Source organism: Carcharodon carcharias, chromosome 2 (assembly GCF_017639515.1).
Source record: "Carcharodon carcharias isolate sCarCar2 chromosome 2, sCarCar2.pri, whole genome shotgun sequence".
In the NCBI taxonomy this organism is placed as follows: Eukaryota; Metazoa; Chordata; class Chondrichthyes; order Lamniformes; family Lamnidae; genus Carcharodon; species Carcharodon carcharias.
This window is the reverse complement of record NC_054468.1, coordinates 20,605,828-20,629,902: the sequence shown is the minus strand read 5'-3', so window position 1 is coordinate 20,629,902 and position 24,075 is coordinate 20,605,828. Positions and strand designations below refer to the sequence as shown.

General features: G+C 41.4%; 1 protein-coding gene across 1 annotated transcript; it reads right to left on the bottom strand.

The window, feature by feature from the left end:
* Positions 1 to 3,844: 3,844 nt before the first annotated feature.
* Positions 3,845 to 19,366, bottom strand: LOC121287073 (transmembrane protein 145-like). Its single transcript, XM_041204576.1, has 5 exons — positions 19,281 to 19,366; positions 13,194 to 13,366; positions 11,814 to 11,934; positions 5,595 to 5,804; positions 3,845 to 3,865 (listed from the first exon to the last, which is right to left on the bottom strand). Exons 1-5 carry the CDS (start codon positions 19,311 to 19,313, stop codon positions 3,845 to 3,847), a joined length of 558 nt encoding a protein of 185 aa, XP_041060510.1. The 5' UTR covers positions 19,314 to 19,366.
* Between the last annotated feature and the right edge of the window lie 4,709 nt (positions 19,367 to 24,075).

Genomic DNA, 24,075 nt, shown 5'->3' with positions numbered 1-24,075 from the left:
AGGCTTGAACGACCAAGTGGCCTACTCCTGCTCCTAGTTCGTATATTTGTATGTATGTATTTTATCCTATTTTGAGTTTGAGTGAAGTTATTAAAAGAGGACTAGATCATTCAAAACTGAAGGGTTGGGAAGACTATGCCACCACTTATAAAGGGGGAAATCAAAAATACCTTTCTGTTTACAGATGGGTAGTGAGAGGAGAAATCAGGGCTGTTTAAATTAAACGCACTTAAGTCCATAACACACAGCTTTGCAGTGTAGGTGAAATAGCAATCTTCTGGCTTTTCCTTAATTTTCTATTCATATTTGATCTAGGGTAATTCACCTTCTTAAAGGCACTTAAGAAGGGACAATAAATGCTGGACTTGCCAATGGCGCTATATCACATTAATGAATAACATCTACTAACTTGTATATAAAAAGAAAACCTCTTCAAGAATTTAGATGTTTCTTCGTGTCAAATATTGTCAGATATTGAAAGATCTGCTTTTGTATTTATTCTATAATCAAGTTTTTCAGTTACTGACACAAAAAGATACATTTCACTGAGATAACTGCAATATTTATTTCTTGTAACTAAACATGTTTTGAATATGAGACTTAAAATGGATAACCTAGCATACATAATAAGTGTTCTAAATACAGCTGCATTAATTATGCCCGCAGAGTTAGAATTAGAATGCCAACAGTAATATTGTCATACTGGACTTTACATGTTCATTTTTAGCATGTCAGAGTTGGATCCATTTAAAACTGGCTTTCTTGCAGATGACAAACTTGGGAGTTCCTCACTAAATCCATAGGTTTGTCTTGACAAAAATGAAAATAAAACTGAATCAATTTAAAACACTTATCATACAGTATATATTCATGTTTTCTACAGTGAGCTTCCAACCCTTTTAGTCTCCAATTGAAGTAATCGTTTTAACTCAATTGGCTGGAATTTGTCAGCCGCTCACACCTGCGGGATCTACCAGTCCTGCTGATGTGAACGGAGATTTCAATGGCATACCTGCCTCACCACAGGGGAACCTGGCGGGGAGGGGGGATTGGGGGAGGTGGGGGGGGGCGGGGGTGCTGGAAAATTCCAGCCAATTTTTATTAACTTTCATGTCTGTGAAAAAGTTTGTTCCCATTTTCTCTATCAAAAACTCTTCATAATTCTGAACACTTCTATTAAATCTCCCTTACGAGTCTCTCAATACCTGTTTCTCTAAACTCGCCTCTCATATAAATTATACCATGCACAAGACACAAGGAAGCAGTAAGCCATGTGTCGGGGTCATTTTATACATAACTTTATACATTTCTCACCAGCAGTGGGTTTTTAAAATTGATCCCTTAAAGGCACAAAAATTATACACCATGTTGCTGCTGCACACGCCTATTTTTTTTAAACTTCCATTGTCTACAGCTTGTCCTGAGCTAAAATATCGATTTATTCCCCATGATGGGAGTATAGATTATCCAGTTTATAATGTGCACACATAGGTACCAGGAGTCACAGTGCCACACTTGAGCAAATTGGTTATATTATGCCTAAGCATTCTCTTCTGAATCAAAAGGTTATTTTCATATGAAATTAAAAATATTTTTCATGAGGGCTGGAAACATAATGGCCAGGATTTTATGGCTCCTTCCGCCTAGCGGGATATTACGCTCCCGCCGAGCTGAATGGAGATTTAAATGACTGATCGGGGGACACACGCCACGCCAGAGGCCACAGAACCCTGGCCAATGAATTTGTATGTTTATAAGAATCAATTAGCATAATCCACAATATTATTCTACAGTAGTTGAAAGGAAACACCAGTGAAAAAACATAATTCCAGGTCAAGTCTTACAAGTCTTCAAAGTGCCAAAAGCATATAATAAGAAAGCCAATTGTTTCCTGCTGGTTTTTCTGATTTTGATAATTTGATCTCCAACTAAGGACAAAAACAAAGGATAGACAAGCAGCTGCCAATCTACAAAGGCTTTCCTCAATAGTTACTCCCAGGTCAGATAAACACGCCGCTCCATTTTAGGAGCTGAACATCACAATCACCAAGCTCCAGATCCCAAATGGAGCAATAGTAAGGGAGATCAGGTGATAGTTTGAAGAGCTTTTTGGTTGGAAATATTCCTAAAGCATAATCATTTTATTTTTAACTTAATGTTTTAGTTGTAGAACTTATTATATTATACCTCTTGCTTCTTAATGAACCCAAATCTGGAATCAATTGGGCTTTGGGTTCTTTCCAAGAGACCTCTAGTCAAATCTGTATCCTATCAAGTAAAACAAATAAGGTCAGTCACTTGTTACGATCCAGTTAGGGGGCGTTAACATTTAAGAGAAATCTGAAAATTTTGTTTTAACCAATAGAACTACACCAGACGATTTCACTTTTTTTTTAAACAAAACAAAACTTTATTGTATATACAAGAATTAAACAAAACAAGTACTATTAACAATATGGTTTATAACTCAGGTTTGCTTCTTACTCCCCCAAAGAATTCTCTTATAAGACACATCAATCTTAAAGTTATTTACTTCTGTAGGGACCACCCATAAGAATACCACAGTCCTCTGGAGCTCCATCTATTCTCAGAGGTAAACTTACCATCTTGGCTGCGGGTGCCTCAGTCTGGTTACTTTTCAATGCTTCCAAGTTAAGCTGCTTGTTGTTTTCTTTGGCACATGATTCTGAGGAGCAGCACTGTAGATTCTTCCAGTAGTTTCAAACTAGGCAATCTTCCAGCTTCTGTTCCCTTACATAATTCAAACTGGGATTAAGCCTCCCCTGCATTCCATGTGGCCAGTGATTAAGTTAATTTCTTTACTCTGCTTTCAATGCAGGGATATCTAACTACCATTTACTTTGGCAACTTCTCTCATGAGCTGCAAACCACATGAAGTCCAAACTACAACTAACTAACTCAGCAAACACCCAGATAAATTGAAACCAGAGGATCTCCAATAACAACCTAGCCTGCTCTGGGACGTCCTCAAACTGATCTATTGATTAATTGTTTCTCATTTATAATTTCTTCTTTAATCTAATGAAGTAAGTGGATTTTAAACAAAAACAGAATTACCTGGAAAAACTCAGTAGGTCTGGCAGCATCGGCGGAGAAGAAAAGAGTTGACGTTTCGAGTCCTCATGACCCTTCGACAGAACTTGAGTGAGTCCAAGAAAGGGGTGAAATATAAGCTGGTTTAAGGTGTTATTTCACCCCTTTCTTGGACTCACTCAAGTTCTGTCGAAGGGTCATGAGGACTCGAAACGTCAACTCTTTTCTTCTCCGCCGATGCTGCCAGACCTGCTGAGTTTTTCCAGGTAATTCTGTTTTTGTTTTGGATTTCCAGCATCTGCAGTTTTTTTTGTTTTTATCTAAGTGGATTTTAAACCTTTCAGGGTTTACTGAACGCTTTTGAATTAATTTAGCTCTTAACTCCCAAAACAGAAACAATCACTCTGCACTACCCTTCTTTGCAAGCATTGCAGACATCATGGCCTGAACTTTCCAGCCCTGCCCACCAGTGGGGTCCTATGTCAATGGCGTCAATATCTGGCACAGTGGGGCCAGAAAATTCCAGCCCACATCTCCAGCTCTTCAGCCAAGTAAGCCTACCTGCTGTTTTAATATCACTATCTTTCTAGCTGTTAACCTCATAAGTCGACATGCCCCCAATATTTTAAGTGTAATAGATTCCAAGCTTACTTTAATTGCATTTCTCCCATTTTCTACAGTTAAGACTCAAATTCATAAAATTAAAAATTATATATTAAAACACATGAACCATGAACTAGATATTCACAGCACACCCTACAACTGCATGTCAGACACCGTATTGAAGTAACTAACTGCTGTACTGAAAGCTCTGGCAAAAAACAAAAAGCAACAAGTGTTGTCTTCATGAAAAAATTGCATCTCCATTTTATAGGAATATGCCAGGATAAGATTACAATGGCTTTCTCCTTGTCTTTGTCAATGCAACAATATAATTACTACTCCTCTGAGCACTACTGTCTAGTTCCAACTTTCCTCCTTTACCATCAATCAAAACTTGCTAGGCCATTTACGACTCAAACTCATGCTTTCTCAGAATATAAAAACTGGGAAATACCTTACAACCCTCAGTCTTTCCTTAGTTCTACAATCTGCAAATGTTTTATGTCCAAGCTTGATGGCCCTAATTACTACTTTCTAATTGATTCCATCATCTCTATTACACTTGTCCAAGACTTTGGATCTTGACCCTTCATTTGGTTACTCAATAAAATAAAACTTTTGCCTATTGCATCCCTGTATATGTACTTTACTCTTTTTCCTGTTTCCTTTTATCTTTAAGATCAGGTTAAAAAAAATCTGCAAGTGTTAACACCGACATCTGGAACATCCTTCAGCAATAGAAAGTTTAAAGATATTAGCTGCTATCTGGCTGGGCCACAGATCAACCAAGCTATTGAAAGGAAAACATGTTTCAGAATCCTAATGTTCAATTGACTCAATGGTGCTTAGAGGTGTGTCTGTAGATGCTACACAGGTAGACAGAAGTATTGACAGAACTCTTAGAAATAGACAAAGCATAAAATATTTGCCTCTTTTGATGTGCATTACAAGTCTAGACTTTGTGTCAGCATCAAGAATAAGCTAACTGCAGAGCAATGTGCTCTTCCACGGTGCCCAACGAGATACCTTTGTAATAGATAGAAAGGCATGTTTCAAAATTAAAGAAGATCTAAATTGGACAAACCTACCAATTAAGTTCCCACAAAATAATTAGGAAGCTGAAAGAAAACTTTTGCAGCTAACATTAGAGGCTCAGATGAAAGCAAAATACTGTGGATGTTGGAGATGTGAAGTAAAAACAGAAAATGCTGGAAAAACTCAGCAGGTCTGGCAGCATTTGTGGAGAGAGAAACAGAGTTAAATGTTCTGAGTCCATATGACTCTTCTTCAGAGCTAAGAATCAATTTAGAACCACTATATATCGTACCTAAAGATTTCTTGCTCCTTCCCTACGGTTATCATTTTACTGAAGAGTAGCATGGAAAGGCTGCTCTAATATAGTTCAATTGACAACTTTCACAACAGGCCTTAGGTATAATTATTGGTATAGTGACACTGAATCCTGAAAAGATGTCCCCAACCCTTTCTGCCTCAGATGCTGACTTGATTGAACCCATCATCTCTTTAGTTTTACAACTGTTAAATGTGTGATGAGAGCACTTAAGACTTTGGAGCCAAGACATAATCTAAAGCCAGGAGCTAATGTTTTGGTTACCTAGTTCAGTTACACGTAACAGCTAAGATGCCTGCCAGCTATTTAACATGTATTGTGTGTAAAATAGAAGCAGCCCACTTTCTTCAGCAACCTTCCTTGTACAATTGTTACATGAGGTTAGGAATTTATTGTAAATTTGTGGTAAATTATAGCCAATTGTATAATTTGGAGAATTGGCTCCACAACCTTACCAAATTCCATCCGTGAGTTGCAGCCCAAAAAAAGCATATGTTCTCCCAGTCAAAGCTGGATTCCATCAAAGATACTAACACTAAATTCCACACAATCTATTTTAAAACTGCATGGACAGTTCTTATCTTACCTCTTGCAGTCCCATTCTGTTGGATCCATTACCATTGAGAGCTGGGGAATTGTCATTAATGAAATTAGTGACACTGATGTTTCTGTATATATGGTGTCCTAATTTCTCAAAATTTTCCTGCGATTCTGATGCGTATCTCATAAGTGCAATCCGTGAGGTGTCAATGTGATAGGGAAATCTTATGTTTGTTTGGAATGGCCTGGTTAGAAACTAAAAAAAACAAGAGTATATGTTAAACTTATGATCAAATAATTTTTTTTATTCATGCATTGAATGTGGGCTTCTCTGGCTGTACCAGCATTTAATGCCCATTCCTAGTTGCCCTAGAGAAGGTGGTGGTGAGCTGCCTTCTTGAACCACTGCAGTCCATGTGGTGTAGGCACAACCTCAGTGCTGTTGAGAAGGGAGTTCCAGGATTTTGGCCCAGTGACAGTGAAGGAACAGCGATATATTTCCAAGTCAGGATGATAAATGACTTGGAGGGGAACTTCCTGGTGATGGTGTTCCCATCCATTTGCTGCTCATGTCCTTCTAGATAATAGTGGTTGTGGGTTTGGAAGGCGTCAATGTGATAGGGAAATCTTATGCTTGTTTGTCGAAGGATCCTTGGTGAATTCCTGAAATGCATCTTGTAGATGGTACACACTGCTGCCAATGTGCATTGGTGGTGGAGGGAGTGAATGTTTGTGGATGTGGTGCCAATCAAGTGGGCTGCTTTGTCCTGGATGGTGTCAAGCTTCTTGAGTGTTGTGGGAACTGCACTCATCCAGGCAAGTGGGCACTATTCCATCACACTACTGATTTGTGCCTTGTAGATGGTGGACAGGCTTTGGGGAGTCAGGAGGTGGGTTACTCGTCGCACGATTCCTATCTTCTGACCTGCTCTTCTAGCCACAGGAGTTATATGGCTAGTCCAGTTCAATTTCTGGTCAGTGGTAACCCCCAGGAAGTTGATAATCAGGGATTCAATGATGCTAATGCCATTGAACATCAAGGGGAGATGATTGGATTCTCTCTTGTTTGAGATAGTCATTGCCTGACACTTATGTGGTGTGAATGTTACTTAACACTTGTCAGCCCAAACCTGGATATTGTCCAGGTCTTGCTACATTTGGACTTGCACATGGCTTCAGTATCTGAGGAATCACGAATGGTGCTGCAATCATCAGCGAACATCCCCAATTCATATCTTATGATTGAAGGAAGGTCATTGATGAAGCAGCTGAAGATGGTTGGGCTGAGGACTCTACCCTGGGGAACTCCTGTGGTGATGTCCTGGAGCTGAGATGATTGACCTCCAACAACCACAACCATCTTCCTTTGTGCTAGGTATGACTCCAACCAGCGATGGGTTTTCCCCTTGATTCCCATTGACTCCAGTTTTGCTAGGGCTCCTTGATGCCACACTCTGTTAAATGATGCCTTGATGTCAAGGGCAGTCACTCTCATCTCATTTTGGGAGTTCAGCTCTATTCAACCTGTTTGAACCAGGGCTGTAATGAGGTCAGGAGCTGAGTGGCCCTGGTGGAACTGGGCGTCAGTGAACAAGTTATTGCTAAACAAGTGCCGCTTGATAGCACTATTGATGACTTCTTCCATTACTTTACTGATGATGGTGAGTAGACTGATGGGGTGGTAATTGGCCGGGTTGGATTTGTCCTGCTTTTTTTGTGCAGGACATACCTGGGCAATTTCCCACATAGCTGGGTAGATGCCAGTGTTGTAGCTGTACTGGAACAGCTTAGCTAGTGGCATGGCAAATTTTGGAGCACAAGTCTTCAGTACTGTTGCCAGAATATTGTCAGGGCCCATAGCCTTTGCAGTATCCGGTGCCTTCAGCGTTTCTTGATATCACATGGAGTGAATCAAATTGGTTGAAGACTGGCTTCTGTGATGCTGGGGACCTCCAGAGGAGGCCGAGATGGATCATCAACTCGGCACTTCTGGCTGAAGATTGTAGCAAATGCTTCAGCATTATCATTTGCACTGGTGTCCTCCATCATTGAGGATGGGGATTATTTGTGGAGCCTCCTCCTCCAGTGAATTGTTTAATTGTCCACCACCATTCACGGCTGGATGTGGCAGGACTGCAGAGCTTAGACCTGACCTGTTGGTTGTGGGATCACTTAGCTCTGTCTATCACTTGCTGCTTATGCTGTTTGGCATGCAAGTAGTCCTGCGTTATAGCTTCACCAGGTTGACACCTCATTTTTAGGAAAAGCTGGTGCTGCTTTCCTGCACTCTTCATTGAACCAGGGTTGATCCCCTGACTTGATGATAATGGTAGATGGGGGATATGCCAGGCCATGAGTTTAGAGATTGCGGTTGAATACAATTCTGTTGCTGCTGATGGCCCACAGCGCCTCATGGATGCCCAGTCTTGAGTTGTTAGATCTGTCCGAAATCTATCCCATTTAGCACGGTGGTAGTGCCACACAACACGATGGAGGGGGATCCTCAACTTGAAGGCAGGACTTCATCTCCACAATGACTGTGCGGTGGTCACTCCTACCGATGCTGTCATGGACAGCTGCATCTGCAGCAGGCAGGTTGGTGAGGATGAGGTCAAATATGTTTTTCCCTCTTGTTGGTTCCCTCACCACCTGCCACATCCCAGTCTAGCAGCTATGTAATTTAGGACTTGGCCAGCTCGGTCAGTAGTGGTGCTACCGAGCCACCCTTGGTGATGGACATTGAAGTCCCCCACCCAGAGTACATTCTGCGCCCTTACCCCCCTCAGTGCTTCCTCCAAGTGATGTTCAACGTGGAGGAGCACTGATTCATCAGCTGAGGGAGGGTGGTATGTGGTGGTTTCCTTGCCCATGTTTGACCTGATGCCATGAGACTTCATGGGGTCCAGAGTCGATGCTGAGAACTCCCAGGGCAACTCCCTCCCGACTGTGTAACACTGTGCTGCCACCTCTGCTGGGCCTGTCCTGCCCGTGGGATAGGACATACCCAGGGATGGTGGTGGTGGTGGTGGTGTCTGGGACATGACTAAGGATGGCTATGTCATGCTGTTGCTTGAGTAGTCTGTGAGACAGCTCTCCCAATTTTGGCACTAGCATCCAGATATTAGTAAGGAGGACTTTGCAGGGTCAATAGGGCTGAGATTGCTGTTGTCATTTCCAGTGCCTATATCGATGCCAGGTGGTCCCCGTCCTGTTTCATTCCTTTTTTGTGACTTTGTAGCAGTATGATACAACTGAGTGGCTTGCTAGGCCATTTCAGTGGGCATTTTAAGAGTCAACCACATTGCTGTGGGTCTGGAGTCACATGTAGGACACGTAGGCCAGACCAGGTAAGGGCGACGGATTTCCTTCCCTAAAGGACATGAGTGAACCAGATGGGTTTTTACAACAATCACCAATGGTCATCATCATTAGACTTTTAATTCCAGATTTTTATTGAATTCAAATTCCACCATCTGCTGTGGCAGGATTCGAACCGGGGTCCCCAAAGCATTACCCTGGGCCTCTGGATCACTAGTCCAGCAACAATACCACTACGCCATCGTCTCCCCAGAATATTATTCAAATATTAATTAATTCCACTTTTTTATTCTTTTATGGGATGGGGGTTGGTGGCAAGGACAACATTTGTTACCAATCCCTAATTGCCCTTGAGAAGGTGGTGGTGAGCATCTTCTTGAACTACTGCAGTCTATTTGGTGCAAGTACACCCACAGGGCTGTAGGAAGGGTTCCAGGATTTTGATCCAGCAACAAGTCAGGATGGTGTGTGGCTTGAAAGGGAATTTGCAGGCAGGGCCTGGGAAAGCAGAGTGCACAAGATGCAAAACACTGTGGTCTGTGCTCTGTGGGGGGCCCACACTCAAGCAAATATTTCCCATGAATCTGCTTGCTTCATGACTCAACATATTTTCCTGACTACCTGGGCAGTGTGGGGAGGTTGGAAGCAAGGTACCTGTCAATCAAATGGATTTTTGGGGGGGGTTTTGATCCAATCGGATAAAGACCGGACAATGTTGTCTACAATTCCCAGAACCTCCGCTCTGATGATTGGACCATCCCCAACCATATTAGCCTATGAGATGCAGAGCTGCGGCCGGGACTTCCAGTTAGTGAAGCTCCTACCATTAGCACAATTTCTCACTCAATCTGAGCATCCTAATCTGTAGGGTAAGGCTTATAAATATGTCCGAACACAAAATACTTCAAATGAAGGGATAGCGAAATAAACACATTTGGCTTCTTTTTGATAAACATCATAATGAGGTGCAAGACCTCAGTATAACTACGAACTGTCTGATCTGTTGAATAATTAAATTAAAAATTTTACATTAATAGCCTTGTCTTTAATATTCCATCAGCCAGCTCATACCGAGAGATAACAGTGAAGGATTTAAATGTGGATGTTGGGATTATTGTAATCCTGACACACTGATTTGTGGGAAGATTTCATGAATATTTTCAAACGCACACAACAATGTTAAATGCAGACATGATAAACGATGAAAAAGCATTTTAAATATGCACTTGATGGATTTAATGATGAGGTCCATTGCATTTTCGTAAGAAAAATATAAACACACCATATTCATGGTATTTTAATTAAAACAATGAGTTTAATCTAAAATAAAAGCAAAATACTGCAGGTGCTGGAAATCTGAAATAAAAACTGAAAGTGCTGGAGAAACACAGCAGGTCTACAGCATCTGTGGAGAGAGAAGCGGAGTTAACATTTTGAGTCCCATATGACTCTTCTTTGGAACTGAAGAGAACAAGTTTAATTTATTGTATCCCAATTAATGTAAACCATAAGGACAGACTATGCAAGTCTCAAATTTAACCCAGAGCTCTGCAAACTAAATTAAATGGTTGTAAATTAATTGACATCTCTGTATTACAGTCTTTTGGAAATAAAGATTTCAATACAGTTCAAATAGCAGGTAAAAAGTACAGTTAAGAATCTTCAAGATAACTTTATATATTGGAATTTGTCAGTGTATCCTGCAAACTAATAAATGCAGGATGAAGATGTCAAGGAGGTGCCAATATCTCACACTTCAGAACAAAAAATCTATAAGGAAACATGGACAATGTATGCTACATCTGAATGCTACAAATAACATGCAGAAATGGTGGTAGTTAAAAAATGCACATCCCTGAGTTTATCAACTTTGGTTTAACATAAAAAGCGATTACATTTTGGATTTATTAGCCTCAGGCTATGATATCAAATATTAATTGAAACCAATTCAAAAAAATAATATGCATGATTGAGGGGGAAGGTTAAGTAGGGGGAGGGGGGATGGGGCCTGGAAACAGCAGAAGCACCAGGGCCTGTAATTTCTCTCCTGGGCCCTGCTTGCAAGTAGTGGTGTTCCCATGCATCTGCTGCTCTTGTCCTTCTAGGTGGTAGAGGTTGCAGGTTTGAAAAGTGCTGTCAAAAGACGCTTGGCAAGTTGCTGCAGTGCATCTTGCACATAGTACACCCTGCTGCTGCTGTACATCATGGAGCACATGGAGTATTCAAGGTGGTAGATCGGATGCTGATCAAGGGGGCTGCTTTGTCCTGGATGGTGTCAAGCCTCTTGAATGTTGCTGGAGCTGCACTCATCCAGACTACTGGAGAGTACTTCATCACACTCCAGACAACTGTAGAGTATTCAATCATACTCCAGACCTCTGCCTTGTAGATAGACAGACTTTGGGGAGACAGGAGGTGAGTTGGCAACTGTATGAATAATTTGATTTTTATGGATAAAGTATATAAAATGCCTCTTCCTTTTGATCATTTATTTAGTAAATAAATAATATGTTTCATATTATATTCCAACAGTGGTGCTCCTAATATAGTCTCACAGCCACTTGTGTGTCCCTTTCCCTTCATCAATAGACCTTGATTCTCCTGGGTCCTCTGTTTATGGCCTGCTCAGCTGTGGATATTGCTATATATTGGAATTCAGCATTGCTCATTCCTCTTGCTGTCTCACAGAGAAAGTAATGGGATGGAATCCATAGCACAAGTAGATTAAGAGCGCATATATTTTTTAAGAAAACTTTTACTGGCAGGTGTTCTAACAAGGGTTTTTTTTTGGCTGTTCTCAATGCGCCAGTTTTTTTTTTAAAAAGGTGAAATCTTAATAGATGGGACTTTCTATTGAAGTACCCAATTGGTAGTGGAAGAAGGTGCATATTTATACATCAATTTATTTCCACTTAGCATCACAAATACCTAAAACTCTTTTACCTACCAGCATAACAGCATAGACATAGAACTTCAAAAAAAGCACAATCGTGTTCATGATACGTTCACGTTTCCAGCTTACGATAATAAATTGTCCAAAAAGGCTGCTGATGGGTACTGCTAAAAACCTGTGGATGCAAACAAAAAGAAAATCAGATGATATATTCATGGAGGGCTAATCAATTATCATAATTCAAAATGGTTTTATAAATAGAAGCATTAAGTATAAAAGCTAGGAAGCTTATGATGAATGTTTATGATACAGAGATTCAGCCTCAGCTGGAGTCGTATGCTCAATTCTCAGCACCACACTTTAGTTAGGATGTGAAGCATTGGAGGGGGTGCAGAAAAGATTGATGGGAATGGTTCCAGGGGTGAGAGACTTCATTTAGATGAGAAAGACGGGTCTTGGATGGATCCTTGGAGGAATTCCAGATGAATGGAAATAGGAAAGAGAAGGCACTGTTAGAGATATTCTAGCTACAATTGGATACATAAGGGTGGAACCATGTAAGAAGAGTGCCACTAGGCTGAACAATGGAGATGTGTTGGAGCAGCATGGAGTGATCAGCCAAGCACAGTTATAAAAGTTGTCACTTGTGGACTAATTTAGTGCTATGGTAGCGGAGGAAGCTTGATTGAAGAATTCAAATGGAATTGTAAGAAAGGTGGGCACAGATCTTGGAGGCAACACATTCAAAGACTTTGGAAAGGAAAGGGAGGTGGGAGATGACTAGAGGTTTGCAAGGAAAGGGCTCAAGGTTAGATTTTTTTGAGTGGGTTATTGCGATTTGAAACGGAGGGGAAAAGGAAAAGAACAACATAAGCTTCTGTTAAAAGGTTGGGTTGCCTTTCCTGATCACAGGAGATCCCAAAGTACCACTGAAGTACTATGGGCAAAATATTGCGCTCGTCATTAGTGAACCAGATGGGTTTTTACAACAATCAACAATGGTTTTGTGGTCATCGTTAAACTTTTAATTCCAGATTTTCATTGAATTCAAATTCCACCATCTGCCGTGCGGGATTCAAACCCAGGTCCCAGGAGCATTACCTTGGGTTTTTGGATTATTAATCCTGCAGCAATACCACTGTGCCATCGCCATGTATTTAGTCATATATGCCATCACACAAACCACACAATTACATATAGAAAGCTAGGAAAACCACTTCTCTCCCTAACATTGTAGGGAAATGGTTGACTCCATTTATTAAGCACGTGACGCAATATAACTTGTGTCAGGAATATATAATGTAGTTTACCATTGGGACATACTGGAACACAATGATACTGGGCTCTTCCAGGCTGTCTCTCTCAAAAAAAAGCAGCAGCCTATCCTCCTTTAATTGTTTGCAAAGAAACCAACTAACTAATGGGCTGACTCACCACAAGGTGAACGCAGGAAAGAAGAGAAGGTAAAATGGTCGTTTCTCAGGGTGGTGTTGCAAGATGTTATATGTAGACTGTGAAAACCAAAATGCCGTCAGAAACTGCAAGGCAGTGACAGCATGGCCAATAGAGGACTCCAACACGGTCTGTACCTTTCCCAGGTCTATAAGCTGCAATTAAAAATGTTCAAATAGAAACTTGTGTTTGTTATTAATTTTTTATTGCTGAGATTTTACTTTTTTTTTCATTTTGCTCTTAAACTGCAATAAGTCAAAAACCTAGGGCTGGATTTTTCCAGCCTCGCAGAGGCAACTTTGTAGAAAGGGAGAAATGGAAGTTTTGAAATCATGAGACAGCCCTGCAACTTGTTCCCACCTCTGTGTGCTTTTCTCAAAGTGGGCACCCACTGGTAGGAACCACTCACTCAGTTGGCAGAAGCAGGAAGCCACTTAATAGGCCAATCAGTCCCTATTCTGGCAAAGGACTGAAGTTTTCCTTACTGCACATGATCCCCTTGCAATAGAAGCAGCTTCACAGCAGGAGGGCTGAGGTGTGATATATTTGAGGCCTATAAATTAATCTGCCAGCAGTAAATTGCAATTCTCAAGTCTCCCCAAGCATAAGGTATGCTATTGCAGCCAGTTCATGGAGACTAATGTCTCCATTGCGAATGAGGAGCAGGGGTAGGCCATTCGGCCCCTCGAGCCTGCACCGCCACTTAATAAGGTCATGGCTGATCTGATAGTAACCTGATATCTGCATCCTGCTTACCCCCGATAACCCACCACCCCCTTGTTTACCAAGAATCTATCCATCTCTGTCTTTAAAATATCCAAAGACTTTGCTTCCACTACCTTTTCAGGAAGAGGGTTCCAAAGACTTATGACACTCCGAGAGAAAAAATTTCACCTCATCTGCGTTTTAAATGGGTGACCCCTTATTTTTAAATAGGGACCCCTAGTTCTAGATTTTCCCACAAGAGGAACCATCTTCTCCACATCCACCCTGTCAAGGCCCCTCAGGATCTTATATGTTTCAATCAAATCGCCTCTTACTCTTCTAAGCTCCAGCAGATACAAGCCTAGCCTGTCCAACCATTCCATTCCTCGTATTAGTCTGGTTAATCTTCTCTAAACTGCTTCCAATGCACTTACATCCTTTCGCAAATAAGGTGGCTAATACTGTACACAGTACTCCAGATGTGGTCTCACCAGTGCTGTATATAACTGAAGCACAGCCTCCTTACTTTTGTATTCAATTCCCATCGCAATAAATAATAACATTCCATTAGCTTTCCTAACGACTTGCTGCACCTACATACTAGTCTTTTGCAAATCATGCACTAAGACACCCAGATCTCTCCACATTTCAGAGCTCTGCAATCTCTCACCATTTAGATAATACACTTCTTTCATTCTTCCTCCCAAAATGGACAATATCACATTTTCCCACAAAATACTCCATCTGCTAGACCTTTGCCCACTCTCTTAACCTATCTTTTTGTTGCTCTTGTTGCAATACGGTATTCGACTGATAGCACCTCTTCACTCCAACTGGCCCACACTGCGAAGGAGGCCAACGATCCTATCCAGAAGCCACAGTGAATGGACCTGCCGGCACTTGATGCCAGCTGCCATCCTTAATTGGATGGGGTGCCTGGAGGCAGTTTCCTAATTGGCTGCCTCTGAGTAGATCGCGACTGACATCTCTGCACAGGCCCAAACATCTTCAGCAATGTCCTTCCTTCCATCAGAAGGTCAGAAGTGGGGATGTTCGCTGATGGTTGCACAAAGTTCTGCACCATTCACTACTCCTCAGATACTGAAGCAGTCCATGTCCAAATGCAACAAGACCTGGACAATATTTAGGCTTGGGCCGAATAGTGGCAAATAACATTCTCGCCACACAAGTGCCAGGCAATGACCATCTCCAACAAGAGAGAACCTAACCATCGCCCTTGACATTCAATGACATTACCATCACTGAATCCCCCACTATCAACATTCTGGGGTTACCATTGACCAGAAACAGAACTGGACCTGCCATATAAATACTGTGGCTACAAGAGCAGGTCAGAGGCTAGGAATCCTATGGCGGGCAATTCACCTCCTGACTCCCCAAAGCCTGAAACCATCTACAAGGCATAAATCAGGAGTGTGATGCAATACTCTCCACTGGCCCAGATGGGTGCAGCTCCAACAACATTCAAGAAGCTTGACACCATCCTGTACAAAGCAGCCCGCTTGATTGGCACCCCATCCACATTCACTCCCTCCACGACCAAAACACAGTGGCAGGAGTACGTACCATCTACTAGATGCACTGCAGCAATTCACCAAGGCTCCTTAGGGAGCACCTTCCAGACCCACAACCACTACCATATAGAAGACAAGGGCAGCAGACAAATCGGAACACCGCCACCTGGAAGATCCCCTCCAAGACACACATCATCCTGACTTGGAAATATATTACCATTCCTTCACTGTCGCTGGGTCAAAATCCTGGAACTCCCTTCCTAACACCACTGTAGGTGTTCCTATGCCACATGGACTGTAACGGTTCAAGAATGTGGCTCACCACCACCTTCTCAAGGGCAATTAGGGATGGGCAATAAATGTTGGTCTAGCCAATGACGTCCACATCCCATGAACGAATAAAAAGAACAGCCTCTCTCAGGTACCCAACACAGAATTGAGGCGGACATTGAGATTGTGCCACACCCGACAAAATTCAGTGCCTATTCTCAAATTATGCTCAATTCTTCTGCACATCTGATTAAATGAGGTGGTCCTTGCTTGTCTTTTTGCACCTCTCCAACACTTTTACAAACTTCTTTTACTCCAGACAAGCTTGTTTTTGAAAACTTTCTATAGTTTCTTAAAACCAGAAGCAGGCAGTAGTCATTGGGTAAATGCACTGTGTATTTTGACGCTAAAGTGTGTGGGTCAAAAGAATTGAGATTTCATTCTTCATTTGCTCTCTCAATAATTTTGTTGCTGGAGCTAGCATTAGTGCCACTGGGAGGTGAAAATTAAGCAAAGATGCTGTTCCCTTGGCCCTTGGTGGAAAATGTGTGTCTGAGTAACAGACAAGCTCAAGTTGGAACATGGCCATGATGATTTTCATGGTGAAGTAGCCTGCCAACATACATTAATCTCCTTTTTATTATATTCGTTCATGGGATCTGGGTGTCACTGGCTAGGCCAGTGTTTATTGCTCCTCCCTAATTGCTATCAAGAAAATGGTGGTAAGCCAACATCTTGGACCACTGCAGACTGCATGATGTAGGTGCATCAACAGTGCTGTTAAGGAGGGAGTTCGAGGATTTTGACCCAGCAACAGTGAAAGAATGTCAATTTACTTCCAATTTGGGATGGTGTGTGACTTGGAGGGGAAATTGCAGGTAGTGTGTTCCCATGTATCTGCTTGTTCTTCCAGGTGGTAGAAGTGGGAAGTTTGAGAGGTGCTGTCAACGGAGCCTTGGTGTGTTGCTGCAGTGCATCTTGTAGATGGTACACATGGCAACCATGATGCAACTGTTGTGAAGGAAATTAATATTTATGGTGGTGGATAGGGTGCCAATCAAGCGGGCTGCTTTGTCCTGGATGGTGTCAAGCTTCTCAAGTATCGTTGGAGCTGTACTCACCCAGGCAAATGGACAGTATTTCATCATACTTCTGACCTGGTGGACAGACTTTGGGGAGTCAGGAAGTGAGTTGCTTGCTACAGAATTCCAAGCCTCTGACATGCTCTTGCATTTATAAGACTGGTCCAATTAAGTTTCTGGTCAATAATAACTCCAGGACTTTGATGGTAGGGGATTCAGTGATGGTATTTCCATTGAATATTAAGGGGAGATGATTAGATTCTGTCTTGTTGGAGATGATCATTGCCTGCCACTTGCGTGATGCTAATGTTACTTTCCATTTATCATCCCAAACCGGAATGCTGTTCACATCTTACTGTAAATGGGCATGGACTGCTTCAGCATCAGAGGAGTCATGAATGGTACTGACACTGTGCAATCATAAGTGAATGTCCCCACTCCTGACCTTATGATGGAGGGAAGGTCTTTGATGAAGCTGCCGAAGACGGTTGGACCAAGGTCACTACCCTAAGGAAATGCCCTGGGGTTGAGCTAATTGACCTCCAAAAACCATAACCATCTTCCTTTGTGCTAGATATGACTCCAAACTGTGGAGAGTTTTCCCCCGATTCCAGTTTAGCCAGGGCTCCTTGATGCCACAGCCGGTCAAATGCTGTCTTGATGTCAAGGGAAGTCACTCTCACCCCATCTCTGGAATTTAGCTCTTTTGTCCATGTTTGAATCAAGGCTGCAATGAGGTCTGGAGCTGAGTGACCCTGGCAGAACGCAAACTGAGTATTAGTGAGCAGGTTATTGCTATGTGAGCGCTGCTTGATAGCACTATTGCTAACACCTTCAATCACTTTGCTAATGATCTAGGGTAGACTGATAGGGCAATAATTGGTCAGATTGGATTTATCCTGCTTTTTTCTGGAAGGCATACTTGGGTAATTTTCCACATTATCAGATAGATGCCAGTGTTGTAGCTGTATTGGGACAGCTTGGCTAGGGGCGCAGGTAGTTCTGGAACAGGTCTTCAGTACTATAGCAGGATGCTGTCAGAGCCCACAGCCTTTGCTGAATCCAATGTCTTGAGCCATTTCTTAATAACACATGGACTGCATCGAATTTGCTGAAGACTGGCATCTGTAATACTGGGGGCCTCAGGAGGTGATGAGATGGTCACTCTTACCATAGCAATGTGATTGTCACGTTCAGATGCATCCACGACATGTAAACTGCCAAGGATGAGAACAAGTAGAATTTTCTCTCATGCTGGTTCCCTCACAAACTGCCTTAGGCCCAGTATTGCAAATACTTCAGGACTCAGCCAGTACTACTGAGCTATTCTTGATGGTGGGCAGCTGAGGGATGTAGGTGGTGATTGATCAGCAGGATGTTTCCTTGCCCATGTTTGGCCTGATGCCATGAGACTTCATTAGGTCCAGGGTCAATGTTGGGGTCTCCCAGGGCAACTCCCTCCCGATGTGTTGCCGACTCTGGTGGGTCTGATCTGCAGGAGGGACAAGATATACCAATGGATAGCGACGGAGGAATAGAGGAAATTGGCTGTAGGGTTTAATTTGTTTAGTATGACCAAGTCAGCATGTTGTTTGACTAGTCTGTGGGACAGCTCTCCAAACTTTGGCATAAGATCCAAGATGTTAGTGAAGAAGAGTTTGCAGGGTCAACTGAGCCAGGTATGCAGCATTGTTTCCTGTGCCTAGATTGATATTGGGTAATCTATCTAGTTTTATTCTCACTTAACTATTCTGTACTGGCTTGATAGGTAATTTCAAACATTGGTTAAGAGTCAACCACGTTACTATGGGTCTGGATTCACACCTAGGCCAGAATGAGTAAGGACGGGAGACTTCCTTTCCTGAAGGACTTCGGTGAAGCAGATGAGTTTTTATGACAATCCAACAATTTCATGATCATCATTACTGATACTAGCTTTTTGTACAGATTTATTAATTAATTGAATTTAGATTCCCCCAGCTGCCATCATTGAATTCAAAATCATATCTCTGGCTTTCTCATTCAGTATCGTTATCACTATGCTATCCTGCAAGAATGGCCACTACCGCGGGGCACTGAAGATGGCTGATGTCAGTGGAATCATAACACAAGGTAAAATCAATGGCTTGGAGAAGGGGAGCAAAAATATTCCACTACTGTTTGCATATAGTCTAAATTATAGAGCGAATAAAATAATTTTTATTTTGACAACTGATAATGGAGATATAGATTTAAAATGAATTGGGTACTGTATTTTTGAACTAATTCCAAAACAAGGTTGAAGTTGCGTGTAAATATTCAAATGTAATATGCTGTGCAATATTGGCATTTGAATACTTAAAGCATATTTTAACAGAATTGGATTGACAATTCACCAGAAGTGTGGACAAAGGAAATTGAACATAAGGATGCTTAATGCATTCAGAGAAGTTTGTGGAGAATAATTTGAAAATCCCTCACAATCTTTAACAACTTACATGTTTCTCATTAATGAAGAACCAGGCGTACATAAGTGCAAAGGTGACCACCAACAGACAGACAGTGACAGCGCTAGAATGATGAATTTTTGTCCTAGTCTCAGAAAAAAAAGTTGGCTTTAAGCAAAGTCTACAGTATTTGTTTCAATGCAGTTCTTAATACTACAGTAAAATTTAATTGCTTTTGTTGACATATATCTGCAGTGTGTACTCCCAATACGAGCTTTCTAACAGACTGTGTGGCACAATGAATTATAACATTGGGACCTTAGTTCAAACTTAACCTGGAAAAGTGGGGTTAAAGTCTACAGCAGGGATAAGGGTTCTAAGCAAATTAATTTTGAGCATTAATCCATTATTTAGGATGAATAAATCCACAGCAAAAATTGCTTATAGTGTTGACTAACTGATCATTCCAAATTAGAGTAATGGGTAATGAAGATGTAATAAAGAGCTTAGAGTTAAGGAATGTGGTTGAGCCAATGTATCAAGATCATCCTGCATTTAACAGGTGCTACAAATGATCCTTTAAAGCGTTTAATACAGATGATGGAATCAAAACATGGGACAGAATCTTTGGCTCGGTGAGCGGGAGCGGGGTCCGCTTGCTGAGGCGTAAAATGACGTTGGGCGATGCCGGGCGTGCGTCCCGACTTCACCGTGCGTCATTTAGATTTTCAGTTTGGCGGGCATGTAGCCAATTTGGTTACGTGCCTACCGAACTGTTAAAGGCCAATTAAGGCCATTTAAAAAGCCACTTAAGCAATTACCTGAGCTGCCCGGTCAACCTTAAGGTTGATGGGCAAGCGAAGAGCCCAGGCAGCCTTCGCATTTTTCATGGAACCTCATCCACGGGCGGAATGAGGTTTCATGAATAATTTAAAATTTTCACAAACATTTTTATTAAAATGAATGCACATGTCTCAGCTCATGTGACAGTTTCACATGAGGGGACAGGTCATAAAAAATTTTCCACCACTTTATTCAACTGTTTAACCTTAAAACTTATCCCCCTGAGGCACCTTAATTGGTAAAATGGCAGCTCGGACCCAATCGGGGGGTGCTGATTGGGTCCGTGCTCGCCTGCGCCCGCTTCCGCATCGTCCACCCGACAGGCAGAAAATTCTGTGCATGTAGAATTACCCCAGTAGGGTTACATTTGCTTATAAAGATGGAAGGGCATTTTACAGTACTTCACTTCAGTGGGTGGTCTTACACAGCATATATAATACACAAACATGGCATTCGCCATAACCAGTCCATGCCAACATTTATGCTTCACTTGAGCTTCCTTCCATTCTTTCTCATCCAACACCATAGGCATAACCCTCTTCCCTTCTCCCTTATATGCTTATTTAGTTTACCCTTCAGTGCATCTATCCTATTCATTTTAACTAGTTCCTCCACATTCTTACCATTCTCTAAGTGAAGAAGTTGCTTCTAATTCCTTATTTGATTTCTTGGTGACATCTTATATTGATGGCCCCTCTAGTTTTGCTTTTGTCCACAAGTGGAAACACTATGTCTACTCTACATTATAATTATGAGGTTCATGAGGTTATTTTGTTTTGGGACTGTGTATTTAGATTACGACAAAAATGAAGGGGTCATGTGACCTGTTCTGAAGTCTGACTGACAGCAAGCCTGGGTGGTTTGACTGTTAGAGACTAAAGGAGGGTTTTACTGAGGTGGTGGTGTACGTAGAGACAATGGCAACAGTCTGTGTGCTAACAGTGGATAGACTGCGAGTCCTAGAAAAGTGTTGAAAATATTAGGTTGTAAACTTCTGTGTTTTAAACTGTCCATTTAATTCCAAGTTAAAAGAGAATTGGGCTCTCAAGGATAGCTAATCAGCATCTCTACCTTACCATGGTGATGGGCTTTGAGATGGGAAGGTTACAGAGGAAGCGATTGTGATATTGTGTTACAGGCATTCCTAAAATATAACCAAATACCACAGCAAGGTTAGCCTGCCAGGGTCTGAGAGAGAAAGAGCTGCTACAGACTAAAGATCTCTGCAATTCACTGAGTCAGAATGCGGATGGAAGCTCATGCCTGGATTGAAAAGATCAAATTCGTGAGGAAATAAAATAAGGCTGGAAGATTCATCTAGCTTGCGCTAAAGAGAGGATCTTCAGTAATATCCTCACCATGAAGGGCAGTTCTGGGATTAGATGTTAGCAGGCTGAGAAAGGAAAAGAGAAGTAAACCCTAGGAGGGCTAAGAATCACTTTGCACTATCTTGAGAGAATTGAATGTTGACTTAAAGGACAGTGTAGTGTATACCCTTGAAGTGTGTTTTTTCAGTTGTGCTAAAAATAGAAGGGGAATATTCTGCTCTGTGGTTTAAAGTATAAGTTGCCCACAAATATAATGTTTAGTCAATGGAACTTTTGATCTTTTGTTACAGTAAAGGTCTTAAAACGCGAAATCTTGTTGCATCATTCTCTCAGCTATTAACTGGAAATTTGATTTTTTTAAAAATTATCAGTCCCTATGGGGATCATAGCATCAATCAAAACTTTTCATAATTTTAAAGACCTCTGTTAGGTTAGCCCTCAGTCTTCTCTTTCTGTTGAAAAAGAGAACCAGCCTGTTCATCCTTTCCTGATAGGTATAATATGCAGTTCTGGTATCATCATAAATCACTTTGTAACCTCTCCAGTTCCTATATATCCTTTTTCACAATATGGCAAACAGTACTGCACATAGTACTCCAAGTGTGGTCTCATCATGGTTCAATATAATCTTAGCACAACTTCACTACTTTTCAATTCTATTCCTCTGGAAATAAACACTATTGCTTAACTTAAGCAAAATAATTAATTTGCAGCTTGCCCTAAGACCAGTGGAGAAGCATCTGCCCCTGCCATGCCTCTTGCAGCAATTTGCTATGTGATTACCACCTGTTTTAGCAGTTCTCTCCAATTCCTTAAGAATCTGAATCAAGCATTAGCATTCAACGAAATCTGACTGCTTCTATCCCCTTCTCCCAGACTAAAATCATCTGGTCTAACTTGGCAATGAGCTCTGTTCAGCCTGAGTCAAAAGAGTATTGGTAGGAGCAAAGCTTGCAAATGATCACCAGCCCATTTTCCCCCACCAAGATCTTGAGGACACTGATCCAGACAGCTGGTCTAAAATCTAATCTACACCTGCCTGTCTGCTATCCTATTAATTCAGTTCCTTGGTAGCAACAATTAGTTCAATAGCATTAATATATATTACTTCAAAGACCTTCTGTGGCAGATGGTCTGAAATCCAGAATTTTTCAGTCATCTATCTAAATGTATAATATTACTGTGAAATCTGTTTTTGTTTCAAAGAAGGACTACAAATTTTGGAATATTTTTCTTTTCAACATCTTTGTGGTTTATTTAAGCCAATGTGTATTTATGTTACTACCTCTATTGGAATCTGTGTGTGGGTGAGATGGTATGGAAGGTCTGTGAAACTATCTACCGATGTCAAGAGATGGGGGATAATTTTCTCCCCATTAGGGGGGCTGAGTGGGAGCGGGCGCACAGCTGATCACCACTTGCGATTGGCTGTGCGCTGCCATTTTGCGTGCGAAAGAGCACAGAAATCTCCGTGAGGCACAGAGCTGCCTTAGGAGATTAGTTTGATTTTCAAAACTTTTAATAAAGAAGAAAAAAAAAACTTTAAGACATATCCCCTCATGTGAATGTGTCACATGAGCTGGGACGACATATCCCCTCATGTGAATGTGTCACATGAGCTGGGACATGTCAATGAACTTTGACTTAAAAAATTATTTAATTTATAAACCCTTCATGAAACCTCAACCTACCCTTAAGGTTGGATGGGCAGCTCAGTTAATAACTTTAATTAGTTTTTAAATGGCCTTAATAGGCCTTTGATAGTTCGGCGGGCATGCAGCTGCCTCTGCTGTGCGCCTGCCAAACTTAAGATCTGAATGACGCGCGGTAATGTCATCGCACGTCATTTTACACCGCCCTCCCCCCCCGCTCGCCAACCCGAAGATTCTGGCCATGATCTGTGAAACTATCCACCGATGTCAAGAGATGATCCTCATGCTGATAACATAGTCACATCGCATGGAGTGACAATTCTATATTCTTGATACTTTTAAAATATTGGCATGAATTTGCCACATCATTTCTGCTAAATTATATTTGAATGATTTCCACCTTGTAATTGTAAATCCATGGCTCATCAGAAGCAGCATTGGAACAAGTAGTAAGTAGCTAATTACAAGCAACAACCTTCCTAAAAAAAGAAATAAATTGTAAAAAAAACAAAAATGGGTACATTAGAAACTAACACATAATTTACAGAATTGGCAAAAAATGCACAAAACAAAGTTGTACTGTGCATGATTAGCGGAGTGTCAAGAAGGTATAATAATTCTCATAATGTTATTGGAATTTATTGTAAAATAGAGTAATAGTGGGGTGTGTCACTGTGTCTATATGTGCCTGTGTGTGTGTGTGTGTGTAAGACTTAATTGAATTAATCTGGGTTCTTTGATCTAGGAAGAGAGGTTAGGTTTGAAATGTTACTTAGATAAACATGGGGAAGTTTAGAAACATGGGTGTCAAGGGAACATTTGCATTTTGAAATAAACCAGACTAGATTGTTTACAAAGGAGGGATGAAATGTGTCACCTAGCCAGGTGAAGTTTAGAACAGTGTGTTTATTTTTCCCAAAGATTACTGGTAAAACTTAGTACTATGAGAAGGTTTTCTTATCAGGGAGATAAAGTCCAAAGACATAGTGAAACAATGGGCATTTGCATTCAAAGAGGAAGATA

Coding starts and splice junctions, on each gene's coding strand:
- LOC121287073 (XM_041204576.1), bottom strand. CDS start 19,313: ATGTACGCCTGGTTCTTCATTAATGAGAAACAT. Junction 13,367..19,280: donor TCTTCATTAATGAGAAACAT/GTAAGTTGTTAA, acceptor TTTTAATTGCAG/CTTATAGACCTGGGAAAGGT. Junction 3,866..5,594: donor ACAGAATGGGACTGCAAGAG/GTAAGATAAGAA, acceptor GTTTTTTGCCAG/AGCTTTCAGTACAGCAGTTA.